The 18,916-nt window shown below is 42.5% G+C and overlaps 1 protein-coding gene and 1 non-coding gene across 3 annotated transcripts in view; one reads left to right on the top strand and one right to left on the bottom strand.

The window, feature by feature from the left end:
• The window catches only part of LOC119922897 (myosin VIIA and Rab interacting protein), a 229,545-nt gene that overhangs the window by 20,266 nt on the left and 190,363 nt on the right, over nt 1–18,916 (top strand). For both annotated transcript variants that reach the window (XM_038742511.1, XM_038742521.1), the window contains exon 2: nt 6,726–6,877. In XM_038742511.1, coding sequence (XP_038598439.1) covers nt 6,768–6,877 — 110 coding nt within the window. In that variant the 5' untranslated portion in view covers nt 6,726–6,767. The remainder of the gene's footprint in view (nt 1–6,725; nt 6,878–18,916) is intronic.
• Nucleotides 4,338–4,475, bottom strand: LOC119924592. Its single transcript, XR_005449297.1, has one exon. It is a non-coding gene; the product is annotated as a small nucleolar RNA SNORA7 (small nucleolar RNA).

Consider the following 18,916-nt stretch of genomic DNA (forward strand, 5'->3'; position numbering starts at 1 on the left):
GGAATCCAATGCCAAATTGTTTTCTGGACTCGGGTTCGCCAAGGAATGTCACTAATCCATAGAAAATCTGTGAGTGTTTTGATTTGCTTTTCGAGCTTCAATGTAGCTCCAAGCCAGTGTGCATTTGTACAGAGAAAGTGAGAGAGAGGAAGAGACCCACCTTTCCTTGGTTACCCATGTATGCATTACACTTACAAATGATTCCATTTAAGCCTAGAGTTATTTATATTCATGAAATTTACTTCCAACCTCCTACTTCTGATGATGGCCCGACACTGTTCAGGAATGCTAAACTATTGGGACCAAGCCATGGTTGCTCTGATAGTTTGATGCCATAGGCCTGGAAGATAAAGATTTTCCTTAGAGGCTTTATGGCAGAATGCTAACAGCTCCAAGTTCATTAGGGAAGTCTCAGCTAAGTATCTGAAATGCTAAATTAGTCTTTGCTTTTAGAACTAGCCAGCATGAATGTGTGAGAACTGTAAAATATTATGTGAAAATGGCAGTTTATGGCTAACTCTATTATCTAGCAGCTGATGGTGCGATCTGTGGATTTCATCAAGCCTTTTCATTTTCCTCCTCACTCCCTCATTCATTAATTCAATCATAGCTATTGAACACTTACTGGGTGCAGAGTACTGTACTAAGCGCTCTCACCCTTACTGAGAAATAGAGTGGCCTTGTACTTAGACAGTGAGCCCCGTGCGGAACAGGGACTGTAGCCTAATTAATTAATATCTCTCCAAGAGCTTAGAACAGTGCTTGTCACAAAATAAATACTTAACAAATACCATCCTCCCTGCAAAACAAACAGACTAAGACAAAAACCCCAAAGAGCTTCTCATCCTAGCTCCGCTATCTTCCTGCTGTGTGACACTGGGCCAGACACTTAACTTCCCTGAGCCTCGATTTCCTCTTCTGTAAAATAATGATTAGATAACTGTTCTCCATCTCTCCCGCAAACACCTTCAGACTGAAGCCCGGTATAGGACAAGGACTGGCTCCAATCTGATTATCCCATATAGTAATGATGACATTTGTTAAGCACTTACTATGTGCAAAGCACTGTTCTAAAAGCTGGGGGGGATACAAGGTGGTCAGGTGTCCCACGTGGGGCTCACAATCTAAATCCCCATTTAACAGATGAGGGAACTGAGGCTCAGAGAAGTTAAGTGACTTGCCCAAGGTCACACAGCAGCAGACATGTGGCAGAGCCGGGATTAGAACCCATGACCTCTGACTCCCAAGCCAACGCTCTTTCCACTGAGCCACGCTGCTTCTATCCAACGCTGCTTCCATCTGTATCCAATGCAGTGCTTTCCATAGTGCTTTACAACAAAGGGAACTACCTAAATAATTCAAGATCCAGGGCCAGGCAAACCCTATCTTCACTACTATTGTTAACAAAAATTAAAACTAGTTCTGCTAACACCACTTTCTCACCCATTCCTCCACTCCTTCTCTTCCACACATCTGTCCAACGATATCCTCCATAGAATAAAAATAAGCTGCAAATATTCATTTTTGACTCTGAGCCTAGGTTTCATTCTCTACTTTCACCTCCCCCAGTTAATAAGCAAATACATGTATAAGGTTTGATCTTTCCATGATACTAGAGACTTACTTGTTAGTAACAAGAAAGTGATGTTAGAAGCAGCATGGCCTAGTGGATAGAGGATGGGCCTGGGAATCCGAAGGACCTGGGTTCTAATCCCAGCTCTGCCACTTGTCTGCTAAGTGACCATGGGCAAGTTACTTCACTTCTCCCTACTTTAGTTACCTCATCTGTAAAATGGGGATTAAGAATGTGAGCCCACGTAGAACATGGACTGTGTCCAACCTGATCATCTTACATCTACCCCCACGCTTGCAGCACCTGTATATATGTATATATGTTTGTATGTATTTATTACTCTATTTATTTTATTTGTACATATTTATTCTAATTATTTTATTTTGTTAATATGCTTTGTTTCGTTCTCTGTCTCCCCCTTCTAGACTGTGAGCCCACTGTTGGGTAGGGACCATCTCTATATGTTGCCGACTTGTACTTCCCAAGTGCTTAGTACAGTGCTCTGCACACAGTAAGCACTCAATAAATACGATTGAATGAATGAATGAATGCCTGGCGCATAGTAAATGCTTAACAAGTACCATAAAAAAAACTAAAACTTCGAAGAGAAATGCTTAGTACAGTGCTCTGCACGCAGTAAGCGCTGAATGAATGAATGAAGTCCTCTTCCGCTTTTGAATTGCTTCAAAGACAATTTTAGCTGTGTAAAAGCAGCATGTGGCATAGTGGATAGAGCACAGCTTGGAAGTCAGACGGTCATGGGTTCTAATCCCAGCTCTGCCTCATGTTTGCTGGGCGACCTTGGACAAGTCACTTAACTTCTCTTTGCCTTGGTTCCCTTATCTGTAAGATAGGGATTAAGACTGTGAGCCCAATGTGGGACAGGGACAGTGTCCAACCCGATTATCTTGTATGTATCCCAGCGCTTAGAACAGTGCCTGGCACATAGTAAGCACTTAACACATATCATCGTTACTGAGAAGCAGCGTGGCTTAGTGGAAAGAGCACGGGCTTGGGAGTCAGAGGCTGTGGGTTCTAATCCCGGCTCCGCCACTTGTATTCAGGATGACTCTGGGCAAATCACTTAACTTCTCAGTGCCTCAGTTACCTCATCTGTAAAATGGGGATTAAGACTGTTAAGGCACATCTCCTTCAAGAAGCCTTCCCTGACTAAGCCCTCCTCTCCTCCCAATCCCTTCTGCCCCACTCTTACTTGCTCCTTCATTTATCCTCCCTCCCATCCCCACAGTACATATGTGTATATCTATATATATGTATCTGTATTTTATTTATTTATTTAGTTATCTATTTATGTATATTAATGTGTGTATCCCCCTCTAGATTGTGAGTTCATTAAGGGCAGAAATGTGTCTGTTATTGTACTCTTCCAAGTGTACAGTACATTGCTTTGCACAGACTCAGTGCTCAGTAATAGTAATGGCATTTATTAAGCACTTACTATGTGCAAAACACTGTTCTAAGCGCTGGGGAGGTTACAAGGTGATCAGGTTGTCCCACGGGGGGCTCACAGTCTTAATCCCCATTTTACAGATGAGGGAACTGAGGCACAGAGAAGTTAAGTGACTTGCCCAAAGTCACACAGCTGACAATTGGTGGAGCCGGGATTTGAACCTATGACCTCTGACTCCAAAGCCCATACTCTTTCCAGATGCTGCTCACTTAGATGATGAGCCCCATGTGAGACTGGGACCATAACCAACCTGATAAACTTGTATCTACCCTATCGCTTAGGACAGTAATTGTCACATAGTAAGCACTTAACAAATACCATTAAAAGAAAAAAAAGACACTCAGAAGTGCTTTTGTCCCCTAAAATCCAAAGCGAAGTTGGATTTCTGAGCTTCTCTGAGGAAAAGCACTTTGTAAATGTAACCCTATAATGAGAACAATAGTAATAATTCATGCACTTGTAAGAAGTGCAATTCGGGCTGTATCGGGCCTGATTTGATCATAGTGTTTCATGGATTTATTCAACCAGAGGTTATTTTGTCTCTCCACTGCATTGTGCCTGTAACTGATATTTAGAGAAATCACCCACGACTTCACGGTCTTTCCACGAAGCTGGTCGGTTGTCGAATGAATGAATGAATACTTATTCGGAACGTTTTCCTGCAAAATTCAGAAAAAGAAAACAAAATTTAAAATACAAAAATTTCATCGTGCAGCTTGCTGTGCGCAGGGAACCTGTCTGCCAACTCTTTCATACTCTCCCAAGTCCTTAGTACAGTGCTCCGCACACAGTAAATGCATAACAAATATGGTTGATTGATTGATAGATCAATACATAACACTCAGGGGAAAGATAAAAAAAAATCCCAAAAGCAGATTTTACCCTGATCAAATGAGAAACAAAATTAAATCTCAGTTTAATTTTCATTAATAATTTTGGCATTTGTTAAGCACTATGGAGCAAACACTGCTGAACACTGGGATGGATACAGTGCTGTCAGATCAGATACAATGCACAAAAGGGGCCCACAATCTAAGGATATAGGGCTCAGAGTCTTCAATCTTGTCTTGTCTTATGCCGTCGAGTCATTTCTGACCCATAGCGACACCACGGACACATCTGTCCCAGAAAGCCCCGTTCTCAATCCGCAATCACTCTGGTAGTGGATCCATAGAGTTTTCTTGGTAAAAATATGGAAGTGGTTTACCATTGCCGCCTTCCATGCAGTAAACTCAAGTCTCTGCCCCTGACACTCTCTCTCTCACCACTGCTGCCCAGCATGGGTGAGTTTTGACTTGTAGCAGATTGCCTTCCACTCGCTAGCCACTGTCCAAGCTAGGACAGGGATGGACAGGCCTCTACTTGACTCTTCCTCCCATAGCCGAGACTGGTAGAGTACTAGAAACTCCCCAGGTGCGACCCTGAGAGAGGTAGAGTCTTCAGTACATATTTGAAATGTATTTAAGCAGATTTTATTTATTTTTATGATAGCATTTATTAAGCGCTTACTATGTGCAAAGCACTGTTCTAAGCGCTGGGGAAGTTACAAGGTGATCAGGTTGTCCCACCTGGAGCAGATATTTAATCAATTTCATCCACTCCAGAAATATCTAATGCCAGGCATTAGCTTGGGTTTAACCTGAAATATATATCAGCACCTGGAGCTAGCTAACCCATTACTTCTTTTAGCGTAAAGCCAACAGTGCCTTCTGTTTGAGTTTACTGAACTTAATTCTTTTCAGAGAAATAGCAGGATACTAAATGGATTCTTTAATGCTCAGTAACTACTAATCCCAAGACCCGGGAGACCGAAAGCTCATTGTGGGCAGGGAATATGTCTGTTTGTTGTTATTTTGAACTCTCCCAAGAGCTTAGTAAAGTGCTTTGTGTACAGTTAGCGCTCATGAGTCAATGAATGCATGAGGGAATGAATGATACATGTGGAAAAAAGGATGATTGTAGGATTCTGAGGTATACTAGCTAACTACACCTGAAGTAAGTGGTTAGAATGGCAAAAGATGTCTAATAGAAGGGAAATTTTGGTAATATACTGAGGAGAAATGACTGTATTCTTGGTTTACAGAACTTGAATATTCATTTGTGAAGTCTGATGCATGTTTGTGGGACTTGCAACCATACAACATTTAGCTTTTTAAGTTTCAATTCTTACTGAGTTTTTCAAAACAAGATCAAATAGGAAAATGCAATGTTTTCATTGGCGGAGTTGTTTGAAATGAGGTTCCTTTAGACAGGTACTTGTTTCAGGCTCTGTCACCTAGATTAAGCTTTTATCTTTAAATGAATCTAATCTTCTAGCAGAAGAAAGAAAATCCTGTGTAAAGGATTTTTGAGCTTATGAACTTTGTTCCCTGTGAACTTTTAAAACCTCTTCTGCATTTCATTTGGGCTAAAGCAATTGTCCAGGCCATTTTAGATAATGTAGTCATAGAATTACAGGATAATAGTGCCGGAAAGAACCTCCGAAGATCATTGGGGCTGTTGATTTAACGGGAGGCAGCGTGGGCTAATGGAAAGAGCAGGGGCCTGAGAGTCAATAGATCCATGTCCTAGTCCCATTCTGCCATTCGTCGGTTGTGTGACCTTTGGCAAGTCACTTAACCTCTCTGTGCCTCAGTTTCCTCATCTGTAAAATGGGGATAAAATTTCTTTACTCCCTCACCCTTTGCCTATGAGCCCCATGTGGAAAAGGGAATGTGTCTGCTCTGTCTATCCAGCATTTCTCTGAGCATATGACACAAAGCAAGTCTTTAATATATACAACTATTACGATTTGGTCAAGCCCCCTCGCCCCCCCGATGAATTGCCCATTGTTGGATAGGGACCGTCTCTATATGTTGCCAATTTGTACTTCCCAAGCACTTAGTACAGTGCTCTGGACACAGTAAGCGCTCAATAAATACGATTAAATGAATGAATGAATGAATTACTAAATCGTCAAGGGGAGATGATTGTTTAGTGGTTGAACTACAAGAATGCAAAACCAAACATTCAAAATTAAATATGAAGCTACTTAGGGTGGTATAAATGTCTTGAACCCAAACAATAACCCATAAAATTAATTTAAGCTGGAACTGCTTAATGTAATTGTTTTTACACCGCTGTCCCGAAACTGTAATTCTTTCAAATTTCTAATGTAGTTATTTGGGGTGATCAGGACTTGATTGAAACAAGGATCTAGGCCCTTTGATGCTTCACTTAAACTGAGACTCTTCCTGCAACAACCTGTATGTTAAATTACTTTTATGATAATTTGAGTTCTCATCTGAAACCAAGAGGTTTTGAGGAATAAGATCTTCACTAATCACGTAGGGATGGTGCTTTGTTTGGGCTGAGAGATTAAGTAGTGCATGAGAGTATACCGATGTTGATTGTGTTGAGGTTAAGGACTGGAAAAGACTATTTTTTATATCCAAAATATAAATCTATTTAGATGCTCTGATTTTCTGTGTTTTCAAGTATTCATTGCATCCTATGACCATTTGTGCTTGGCTCAGTGTAATGATAATAATAATGACGATGGTACTAGTTTAAGCCCTTATTATGTTTCAAGCACTGTACTACATGCTGGGGTAGATACAAGCTAATCAGGTTGGATACAGTCCCAGTCCCACCTGACGCTCACAGTCTAGGTAATGTACTTTATGGATTTTCTTATTTCAGGTCCGTCTTCATTAATCGTCCTTCTCTCGTGTTGGAGAAACCATGGGGAGGAAACTGGACCTCTCCGGCTTGACAGATGATGAAACAGAGCATGTCCTTCAGGTGGTCCAGAGAGACTTCAACCTGCGCAAGAAAGAAGAACAACGACTGAGGTGGGACCATCTACACATTTACAGTGCCCCCAAATCTCTGCCAATGTTGGTATTCATTAAGTGCTTAGTACATGCCAAGCACCATTCTAAGCGCTGGGGTAGATAAAAGGTAAGCAGGTTGTCCCACATGAGGCTCACAGTCTTCATCCTCATTTTACAGATGAGGGAACTGAGGCACAGAGAAGTGAAGTGGCTTGCCCGGGGTCACAAAGCAGAGATGTGGCAGAGCTGGAATTAAAACCCACATCCTCTGACTCCCAAGTCCGGGTTCTCTGTGATCTGGGACTTGTGTTCCCCAGAAAATGCTCTCAGGGCAAATGGGGTTTCACATCTTTATTTTCATTTGGTTTCATAATTGCATCAAGTTAAACTTGTTAAGCACTTTAGTTTCTTCACCAGTTTATCGCAGTCAAAACAAATATGACTCATCCCAGCCAAGTCTTTTGGTCTCCTTAAATAATTGATCACCAAAGACTCTGTCTTCTATGAGTTTTTTTTTTCAATCATATTCATTAAGCACAAACTATGTGTGAGGCATTGTTTTAAGTGCTGGGGTAGATACAAGCTAATCAGGTTGGGCATAGTCCATGTTCTACATGGGGCTCACAGTCTTAATCGCTATTTTACAGACAAAGTAACTGCAGCACAGAGAAGTGAAATGACTTAACCAAGGTCTCACAGCAGGCACGTGGCAGAGCTGGGATTAGAACCCAGGTCCTCCTGACTCCTGGGCCCGTTTCTATCCACTGGCCTATGCTGCTTCTCTGCTACAGGTTATATTGAAGGAATTACTGAAGCTTCCTCGTAAAATATGTCTTGTGGTAGCTGTGACTGGTCATAATCGGTGATTAGCGGCAGTAGCAGTATTTTCTTTTTACGAACTGCAATCATCTTTCTTTCCATGTGGGAGATTTATATATTTGTGGATGACTAATGAGGCTGATCTAAGACCGGTAAGTTTTGCTGCCAATTAGAAAAAACATCTCTGCCGGAAATGGAGGTGGCTCATGGTTCTTTGCCTAATCCTAGAAAGTAAAAACACGGGTGATTTATCTTCACAATAAAAATAATAATGGTATTTGCTAAGTACTGGGGTAGATACAAGGTAATCAGGTTGTACCAAGTCGGGCTCACAGTCTTAATTCCCATTTTACAGATGAGGTAACTGTGGCACAGAGAAGTTAAGCGACTTGCCCAAAGTCACACAGCTGACAAGTGGTATTAGAACCCATGTTGTCATTCTCCTTTGTGCATGCTCACATTGTTCCAGGCTTTTTCTAGTTAACCGTTAAGCATGTTCGTCATCCAGTGAGCACTGAAATAGTGTGGATGAATGAATCAAGAAAGGCTATTACTTTTACCAGAGTTATGGATTGAGTGAGGGCTGGTTCTGAAGTCCTTCAGCACGTGGTTGTGAAGTGGCATATTCCAAACTTTATATTAATGCCCAGAAGCAGAAAATTTCAAAATGGCCTCTAGTAAGCCCCAAAAGAGATAATTCAGTTCCCTAAATTGCCTCCCTAAAGCTTAGGGAAAAGCACATCTCCTCCAAGAGGCCTCCCACGACTAAGCCCTCATATTCTTCTAATAATGATGGCATTTATTAAGCGCTTACTATGTGCATAGCACTGTTCTAAGCTCAGGGGAGGTTACAAGGTGATCAGGTCCCTGTGGGACACCACGGGGGGCTCACAGTCTTAATCCCCATTTTACAGATGAGGGAACTGAGGCACAGAGAAGTGAAGTGACTTGCCCAAAGTCACACAGCTGACAATTGGCGGAGCTGGGATAAGAACCCATGACCTCTGTCTCCATAGCCCGTGCTCTTTCCACTGAGCCATGCTGCTTCTCTAGACTATGAGCCCGTTGTTGGGTAGGGACCATCTCTATATGTTGCCAACTTGTACTTCCCAAGCACTCAATACAGTGCTCTGTATACAGTAAGCACTCAATAAATACGATTGAATGAATGAATGAATTCTCTTCTCCCACTTGCACCCTTTAACTGTGCCCCATCGCTTAGCCCCACATCACTAATGTATATATCCATAATGTATTTATTTATATTAACGTTTGCCTCCCCATCCAGACTGAAAGATCACTGTGGGCCGGGAACGTGTCCACCAACTCTGTTATGTTTTACTCTCCCAAGTTCTTAGGATAATGCTTTGCCCACAGTAAGTGCTCAGTAAATATGATTGTTGATCCACACTGGATCCATTCTACTGTAGGTTGTGTTGACCAGCTTCTCTTCTATATTCACTTTCTTTCTCTCTACCTTACCCACCTTGAGATTGTTAAATTTTTCTTCAAGGATTAGGTGAACTAAATTCCATCAGTTTTGGTTTTTTGCTATGTTTAAAACTGAATAGATCATTCCCAATGCCTTGTTTCTTCTCCGTTTTATTTCATTCTATGGTAGATTGATCAGCAGCAGTTGAGATTTAGGATGCTATAAAAAGTGAAACAAACTATTGATTTCATTCAAATCGCAATGCCCTTTGGTCTTCCATTTCCTAAATCAAATTTATTGATTAGCCACTCAGTCGTTGTTCAGTTGCCTTTGTCTGACCTGATGCCATTTTTACATTTTACAGCAGGTGAGCAGGGAGTGAGAATCCCTCAGCGGGATAGCCAGTAACTATAATAATAATACTATTTATTAAGTGTTTCCCATATGCAGTTCCTCAGGTTGAGCATGGATTTTCACAAGTTGCATTTGGCAGAGAATTCTTACGTGGTTTATAGAAGTCACGGAAGACAAATATGTTTCTGGGCCCCCAAAATTAACATCTGCAGGAAACTCTTGATCTTGGCCTTTGGCTCTCTTTCATAGTGATTAATTTCTTTCAGCCAGTTTCATCTCAGTTTCTCTATTTTCCAGGAGGGTTTTACTTTTAAAAGTCAAGGTTTTTCCCCATTGGGTTCATTGTGCGCAGGGAATGTGTCTGTTTATTTTTATATCGTACTCTCCCAAATGCTCAGTATAGTGCTCTTCACACAGTAAGCACTCAATAAATACGCTTGTATGAATGAATGGTTAAGGTGCAATAAAAGTATTTAGATCTCACCACCATTTGTAAGCTCTTCGTGGGCAGGTAGTGTGCCCTGTCCTTGTGGTGTTTCTCCCAAGCGTTTGGAATAGCTCAATAAGTCAATCAGTCAAGTATATTTGTTGAGCACTTACTGTGCGCAGACCACTGTACTAAGCACTTGGGAGAACACAGTATAACAGCATTGATAGACACCTTCCCTGCCTACAGTGAGCTGACATTCTTGTTCACTGCCCTTATTAGATGCTCAGTGAATGCCATTATTACAGCTTCCACTCCTCCTTCCCAAGGCCATGGACAAAGGAGGCCAGTGGGTGAAGATAGTGAGTATCCCTCCACTTTAAAGAAGGAGATAATCTTTCCCATCCTGTATCCATGGGTGGTGGGCACATCTCTGTGATTTTATGGGTAGTAGACAACTCTGCTGGATGGTTCACCCCTCTCTCAGCCCCACAGCTTGGCCTAATGGATAGATCATGGGCCTGGGAATCAGAGGATGTTGGTTATAATCCACTCGTCCCCTACTTGTCTGTTTTGTGACCTTGGACAAATCACTTCACTTCATTGGGTCTCGATTCCCTCATCTGTCAATGGGGATTAAGACAGTGAGCCCTATGGGGGACATGGACTTTGTCCACCCCAATTTTCTTGTATCCATCCCAGTGCTTGGCACATTGTAAGTGCTTAACAGATATGACTATTATTATTTTTAGTATTACCTACATACCCATCATTTATTTATATTAATGTCTGTCTCCCCCTCTAGACTATAAATTCACTTTGGGCGGGGAATGTGTCTACCAACTCCAGTGTATAATACCCTCCCAAGGGCATAGAAAAGGGCTCTGCATACAGTAAGAGCTCAATAAACATTATTGATTGGTTCTGGTTCTGGGCATTTCCATCTGAGACTGAGGCAATAATAGTGATAATTAGGGTATTTGTTAAGCACCTACTATATGCCAAGCACTGTACTAAGTGCTGGGGTAGGTAAAAGATAAGCCCCATCTTATAAGTGTAAGATATAAAGATAAGCCCCAGCTTAAAGATAAGTGTAGGTAGGAGGTAGAACATGTATCAAATCCCCATTTTGCAGATGAGTGAACTGAGGCACAGAGAAGTTAAGTGACTTATCCAGGTCTCATAGCAGACATATGGTGGAGCCAGGATTAGAACCCAGGTTCTCTGACTCCTGGTCCCATGCTCTTTTCCTTAGTCCGTGCTACTTCTTGTGGTCTGATTTTCAGCCAAGAATAGTCCTGTTCTTAACAACTACTCTACTTGGCCCACCTATCAAGTATAGGTGTTGTTTAAATGGGTTTTCTATGTCCTGGTGAAGAAATTAGTTGTATATTGTTTTCAATAAGAGGTAAGAAGTCTTACCTCTTGGTATACAAATATTTCCCTAAGGGAATCCCATGCTACAGAAGCACAGCACTGAGGCAAATATACTCACATCCTTCCAAACTCCACACCACTCATGCCAAGAAACAGCTTGGTGCACTGTTTGGATTGTGTTTTTATCTTTTTAATATGGCTTTAATCAAGTGCAGTCTTACTGTCTGCCTTATTGTTATCTCCTATTTTGGCAGTAGTGAAATTTCAGGACTTTATGAACTGCTTTGTAAGGACCTATATCCCTTGGAAAAATGACCTTGTGGCTCTGGATAAATACCAGAAGGCATTTGGAAAAATCTCTCCAGTTCTGGAGTAGGTTACCAAATGGACTTCAGAACATAAGAACAAATGCCTCTTTGCTATTTAACCAAATGGTGGTATTTGTTTAAGTGCTTAAGTAAGCACTGGGGTAGATACAATATAATCAGATCGGACACAATCTTTGTGCCGCATGGGGTTCGCAGTGTAATGGGGAGAGAGAACAGGTATTTAATCCCCATTTTCTAGAAGAGGAAACTGAGGTCACGCAATAGGTGGAGGAGAGTTGAGAACCCCAGGACTCCCAACTCTCAAGTCTATGCTCTTTCCATGGCCACTCTGCTGTGAGTACTCTCATGGAAATGATTTCATTTCTCCAACAAGTGTAGCATGTGCATGCATGCTTACACAAACATGCACACACTCTCTCTCTTTCTCTCTCTCTCTCTCTGTCTATCTCTCTCTCTCTCTGTCTGTCTCAAGTGTAAGCCATGGACAAAGCATGTGTCTACCAACTCTGTTGTATTGTCCTTTCCAAGTGCTTAGTATAGTGCTCTGCACACAGTGTTCACTCAGTAAATACCATTGATGACTAAGTGTACCTGTGCTCTAGGTTTGTTAGGAATCAGGTTATCAGTGGGTGGCAATTGCTGGCTTCTGTGGCCAATACGTACGGCAGGATGAAAGAGTGGAATTCCACTCATGGGCTTTAAGGTCTTCTCAGATCCCTTCTTCCCAAACCAGTCCTCTGGCCAAATGACTTTCAGGGAGCCGCAGGCTTGCGGATTGTTTCTTGGGTTGAACAGTGACCAAGGTCAGAGTGGAAAATGCTTCCAAGAAATGTGACACCCGTGTTGACGGAAAAGCCTGTGGTTTGCTTCAGATTCTGTGCCTAGGAAGACTTAATCAGTCATTGAGGCTGTTTTTTGCTTCCCATTTGCCACCTGGGCTAATTCACTTGAGTTACTAGGAGCTGTCGCTGATGTGGGCTGCCAGACAAATTGCATTCATGCTTAACTTCCACAGTTTTGAGGGTAATAAGTGCCCACTGTTGGTTCATTACTGTGTGTCTGTTCTGGCAACAGGACTGGATTCACTCCCTGGTACACCTGCATTAAGGCAATCTGAGAACAGTGCTTACTTAAGTAAATGGAAGCTCCCTGGAGTGAGTGCAATGTGGGATAGAGACTGTGTCTAATCAGTTTCTAACAATAATAATAATTATGGTACTTGTTAAGTGCTTACTGTATGCCAACCACTGTATTTAAGCACAGGGATAGAGACAAGCTGATCAGATTGGACACAGTCCCTTGACCCACATGGGGCTCACAGTCTTAATCCCCATTTTATAGATGAGATGACTGAGGCCCAAAGAAGTGAAGTGACTTGCCCAAGGTCACACAGCAGACATGTGGCAGAGCCAGAAATAGAATCCAGGTCCTTCTTACTCCCAAGCTTGTGCTCTATTCACTAGGCAACACTGCTTCTCAGCGTTTGCATTGTATCTACCCGGTGCTTATCACAGTGCCTGGCATATAGTAAGCACTGAACAAATACCACAGACCTTATCATTTTTACAGGTTGGAAGACTCCCAGGCAGCTAAATGAATCCCAGTCCTTTAGTGGGGCTGGAGGGGAGAGAAGGGAAGGGAAAAATTTAGGACTTGCATTGCCACAGTGAGCCACAGTGGCATTTTGAGTTCACTTTAATTCTAATTCTGCAAGGTGAAGACTTGCCGGGCCAACTCTTTACTGGATTTTAATAATGATAATAATAATAGTAATAATTATGGTACTTGTTAAGTGCTTACTACATTCTAAGTGCTTGGATTGATACAAATCAATCAGGTTGGACACAGTCCCTGTTCCACATGGGGCTCACAGTCTTTACAGATGAGGTAACTGAGGTCCAGAGAAGTGAAGTGACTTGCCCAAGGTCACACAGCAGACAGGTGGTAGAGCCAGGATTTGAATTCAGGTCCTTCTGACTCTCAGGCCCATGCTCTCTGCACAAAGCCATGCTGCTTCTCTAGAATTTCTTCCAAACTGCAGCTTTGGGCCTTGTGGGGCAGAGTCAGAATTTGTGTGGTGGTTTCCTATTGACAGCAGCCGGTGGTGAAGGAGTCCAGGTGCAAGAAAGATCCCAGTGAGGCGAATGTTCTGCCCAAGGGGACGCGAGGAATTCACTTCAATGACACTGGCTCAGATCACCAGCTGGGATGGTGGAAATCTGTTTTTCTTGACAGCTCATCCACGAACCAGCCAAAACCGTCCTCGGTGTTCTTGGCATCAGTTGTTGCTAAACCACATGGCTCCCAGGAGACAAGGCCCTTTGGATTCAGACTCTGGAAAACAGTAGATTTAATTTGCCAGTTTCTGGTAGTGCTTCATTTTGTGTATCAGTCATTCCGAAATGAAAACAAAGAATAAAATGACTCTTCACGGTCCTTCTCTAAATTTGGACCGTTCCTCTCTCACCCCATTTTTCTGCCCTGGAGGGAGGGAACTATAATGTCCAGCCCAATTCCAATTGAACTGGCTTGGAAGTTGTGTATTGTGTATTCAAAGAGCTAGAGGTCAACTTTGTTTCCATTTTTTGAAAAATCCAGAAGCTTCTTTGAGGATTTCTGCTTGGGTGTTTGGCAAAATGGGAAGCATATAATGCTGGTAATGAAGTTCATTCATTCAATCATATTTATTGAGCGCTCACTGTATTCAGAGCACTGTACTAAGCACTTGGAGAGTACAATACAACAATAAAAAGGCACGCTTCCTGCCCACAATGAGCTTACAGTCTATTATCCACAGTTCCCTTTCTACTAAAAAGAAAGTTCACGTATTTTTAAATATTGAGGTTTGACTTTCTGATGCTATTTTAATCTATTTTAAATGGAAAAGCCATTCATCTCTGTAAACTACTAAGCAAGCCTAGGAGAAAATGGCTTTAATATACTGAATGATCAAATGAGCAATAAACTGCCACTACTGTCTGTGGATTCACAAGCTCAACTGCCCCTGGTGCAGGTTGGAAACTCAACATTAGGAAAACAAGAGAGCCTTTTTAAATTAAAGCTTTAGTATCCAAGGTGCTGGTTAGTCCAAAAGTCTATTTGGGCTTTTTTGGGGTTTTTTAATGGTATTTCTTCAGTGCTTATTATGTGCCAGCTCATTGTGGGCTGGAAATGTATCTCTTACATTGAGCTCTCCCAAACAGTACAGTGCTCTGCACACAGTAAGCGCTCAATAAATACAACTGAATGAATGAATGAATGGTAGATAACTGGGGTAAGGTTCCAAGCAGGGGACTTTGTAGAATAACAAAGGGTAGAAGTGTGGCCTAGTGGAGAGCAAAGACCCTGGAGTCAGAGGACTTGGGTTCTAATCCCGGCTCTGCCACATGTCTGCTGTGTGACACTTGGCTTCTCTGAGCCTCAGTGTCCCCAACTTTCGAATGTGGTTTCAACACTTCTTCTCCCTCCTACTTAAATTGAGCCCCATGTGGGTCAGAGACTATATCTAACCTGATTAAATTGTATCTACCCCAGCTCAGAGAACAGCGTTTGACACAGAGGAAGAGAAGCAGTGTGGCCTAGTGGTAGAGCAGGGGCCTAAGAGTCAGAAGGACCTAGTTTCTAATCCCAGCTCCGCCATTTGTCTGCTGTGTGACACATAACTTCTGTGCGCCTCAGTTACCTTACCTGTAAAATGGGAATGAAAACTATGAGCCCCATGTGGAACAAGGACTGTGTCCAAACTGATTATCATGTATAATAATTATGGTATTTGTTAAGCACTTAGAGTGTGCAGTGCCAGGCACTGTATTAAGCGCTGGGGTGGATACAAGAAATCAATTTGGACACAGTCCTTGTCCCATGTGGGGCTCGTAGTTTTAATCCCCATTTTACAGTTGAAGTAACTGAGGCTCAGAGAAGTTACATGACTTCAGTTGTGAAATTATACTTCCCAAGCGCCCAGTAATTAATTAATTAATAATGGCATTTATTAAGTGCTTACTATGTGCAAAGCACTGTTCTAAGCACTGGGGAGGTTACAGGGTGATCAGGTTGTGCCACGGGGGGCTCACAGTCTCCATCCCCATTTTACAGATGAGGGCACTGAGGCCCAGAGAAGTGAAGTGACTTGCCCAAAGTCACACAGCTGACAATTGGCAGAGCCGGGATTTGAACCCATGACCTCTGACTCCAAAGCCCGGGCTCTTTCCACTGAGCCAGTGCTCTGCACACAGTAAGCACTCAATAAATATGATTGAATGAATAAATGACTTCCCCAAGGTCACATAGCAAACAAGTGGTAGAGCCGGAATGAGAACTCTTGACCTTCTGATTCCCATAGCCACTAGGCCATGCTGCTTCTGTACCCCAGCACTCAGTACAGTGCCTGGCACATAGTAAAGTTCTAACAAATTACATAAAAGAAAAGAGTAAGTGCTCAACAAATACCATAAAAAAGCCATGCAGAGAATTTGAGAGCTGCCTAATTAGGAGTAAATCCCCAGAAAAAAGGCTTGAAGCCTAAGAACGCACTGCAAGATTAGTTAAATAATAAATCCTGGCCTAGCTTATTAAATGCATGTGTTTGGTTTAGTAGGTAGCAGCTCCTGGAAGTTTCAAGCTGTTGATAGAGGAGGGACTGTTTGCTAATCCGATTGGCCGTGTATCTCACTGTCTACCCATTTGGCTGGAATTTAAAGCTTCCTACCGTTTTACTAGGCCAGTCCTTCCCCAGTCCAGGTAGGGTTCGTGGCTTAGTGGAAAGAGCACAGGACAGGACAAAAAGGGGCCTGGGTTCTAATTCCAGCTCTGCCTCATGACTGCTCTTTGATCTTGGGAAGTCACGTAACCTCTGCTTCAGATTCCTCATAAATGCCTGTCTTTGTTTTTCGGGTTTTAAAAAATTCATTCATTCATGTATTCAATTGTATTTTTTGAGCCCTTACTGTGTGCAGAGCACTGTACTAAGTGCTTGGGAGAGTACAGTGTAAAAATAAACAGATACATTCCCTGCCCACAATGAGCTCCTCCTTCTAGACTGTGAGCCCTTTGTTCGGTAGGGATCGTCTCTATATGTTGCCAACTTGTACTTCCGAAGCGCTTAGTACAGTGCTCCATAAGCAGTAAGTGCTCAATAAATGCGATTGAATGAATGAATGAATGAGCTTACAGTCTAGAGGAGTATTTTGTTAGCACTTACTAGGTGTCAAGCATTGCTCTAAGCGCTGGGGTAGATACAAGTTAATCAGGCCAGATATAGGCCTGTCCCACACAGGGTTCTTCTTAAGCAGGGGGAAGAACAGGTATTAACTCCCCATTTTTCAGTTGAGGGAACTGAGGCCCAGAGAAGCTAAGTGATTGTCCAAGGTCACACAGCAGGCAACTGACAAATCAGGATTAGAACCCAGGTCCACTGGCACTCAGGCCCGTACATTATAATAATGATAATAATAATGATAATAGCATTTATTGAGCACTTACTATGTGCAAAGCACTGTTCTAAGCACTGGGGAGGTTACAAGGTGATCAGGTTGTCCCCCGGGGGTGCTCACAGTCTTAATCCCCATTTTACAGGTGAGGTAACTGAGGCACAGTTAAGTGACTTGCCCAAAGTCACACAGCTGACAATTGGTGGAGCCGGGATTTGAACTCATGACCTCTGACTCCGCAGCCCGTGCTCTTTCCATTGAGCCACGCTGCTTCTCTGTTCTTTCTCCCCCTTCGGCTTTGAGCCCCATGTGGGACAGGGACTGATTGATCTGATTGTATTGTCTCAATCCCAACGTTAGGTACATAGTATGCACATGACAACTGCAAAATTATCATCGTTATAGAGTATTTAGATCATTAGAAACTCCACCTGCTGAGGAGACATCCCCTAAAGTGCATTTTTTTAATGGCATTAAGTGCTTACTACTACTACTACTACTAATAATAATGATAGCATTTGTTAAGCGCTTACTATGTGCAAAGCACTGTTCTAAGTGCTGGGGAGGTTACGAGGTGATCAGGTTGTCCCACAGGGGGGCTCACAGGCTTAATCCCCATTTTACAGATGGAGTAACTAAGGCCCAGAGAAGTTAAGTGACTTGCCCAAAGTCACACAGCTGACAATTGGCACAGCTGGGGATTGAACTCATGCCCTCTGACTCCAAAGGCCATGCTCTTTCCACTGAGCCACACTGCCAGTCACTCTACTGAGTGTTTGTACGTATTTATCACTCTATTTATTTATTTATTTAACTTGTACATATCTATTCTATTTATTTTATTTTATTTTATTTTATTTTGTTAATATGTTTTGTTTTGTTCTCTGTCTCCCCCTTCTAGACTGTGAGCCCACTGTTGTGTAGGGACCGTCTCTATACGTTGCCAACTTGTACTTCCCAAGCGCTTAGTACAGTGCTCTGCACACAGTAAGCGTTCAATAAATACGAATGAATGAATGAATGAGTGCTTGGGCAGATACAAGGTAATCAGGTTGGACACTGTCCACATCCCAAATGGGGCTCACAGCCTTAATCCCCATTTTAGAGAAGAGGAAATTGAGATGCAGGGAAGTTAAATGACTCCTCACCCAAGGTCACACAGTAGACAAGTGGCAGAGCCGAAGTTAGAACCCAGGTCCTTCTCACTCCTGGGCCTGTGCTCTAACCACGCTGCTTTTCATGTGCATTCAAAGAAATCGGAAATGGTGACTAATTAGAGCTTTCTGCTTGGTACAGTGCCAGGCAAAGCTGCTTTTGCTGAATAATTCTTAGGTTTGAATTAACTGAAGCATCTGCTGCTGAAAACTTGAGTTTTGTATCTTTCAGTCAATAGGATTTATTGAGCACATACTGAGAGCAGAGCACTGTACTAAGCGAGAAGCAGCGTGGCTCAGTGGAAAGAGTCAGAGTTCATGGGTTCAAATCCCGGCTCTGCCAATTGTCAGCTGTGTGACTTTGGGCAAATCACTTAACTGCTCTGTGCCTTAGTTACCTCATCTTTAAAATGGGGATTAAGACTGTGAGCCCAACTCACATGGGACAATCTGATCACCTTGTATCCTCCCCAGCACTTAGAACAGTGCTTTGCACATAGTAAGTGCTTAATAAATACCATCATTATAATTATAATTATTATTTTTATTAGCATTAAGCACTTGGAGAAGTACAATAGGACGGAAAGAGCCCAGGCCTGGGGGTCAGAAGGACCTTGGTTCCAGTCCCAGCTCTGCCACCTGTCCACTGTGTGACTTTGGAGAAGTCACTTCACTTCTCTGTGCCTCAGTTGCCTCATCTGTAAAATGGGGATTAAGCCCCATGAGGGACATAAAC

The sequence above is a fragment of the Tachyglossus aculeatus genome, chromosome 2 (genome assembly GCF_015852505.1).
Source record: "Tachyglossus aculeatus isolate mTacAcu1 chromosome 2, mTacAcu1.pri, whole genome shotgun sequence".
Lineage (NCBI taxonomy): Eukaryota > Metazoa > Chordata > Mammalia > Monotremata > Tachyglossidae > Tachyglossus > Tachyglossus aculeatus.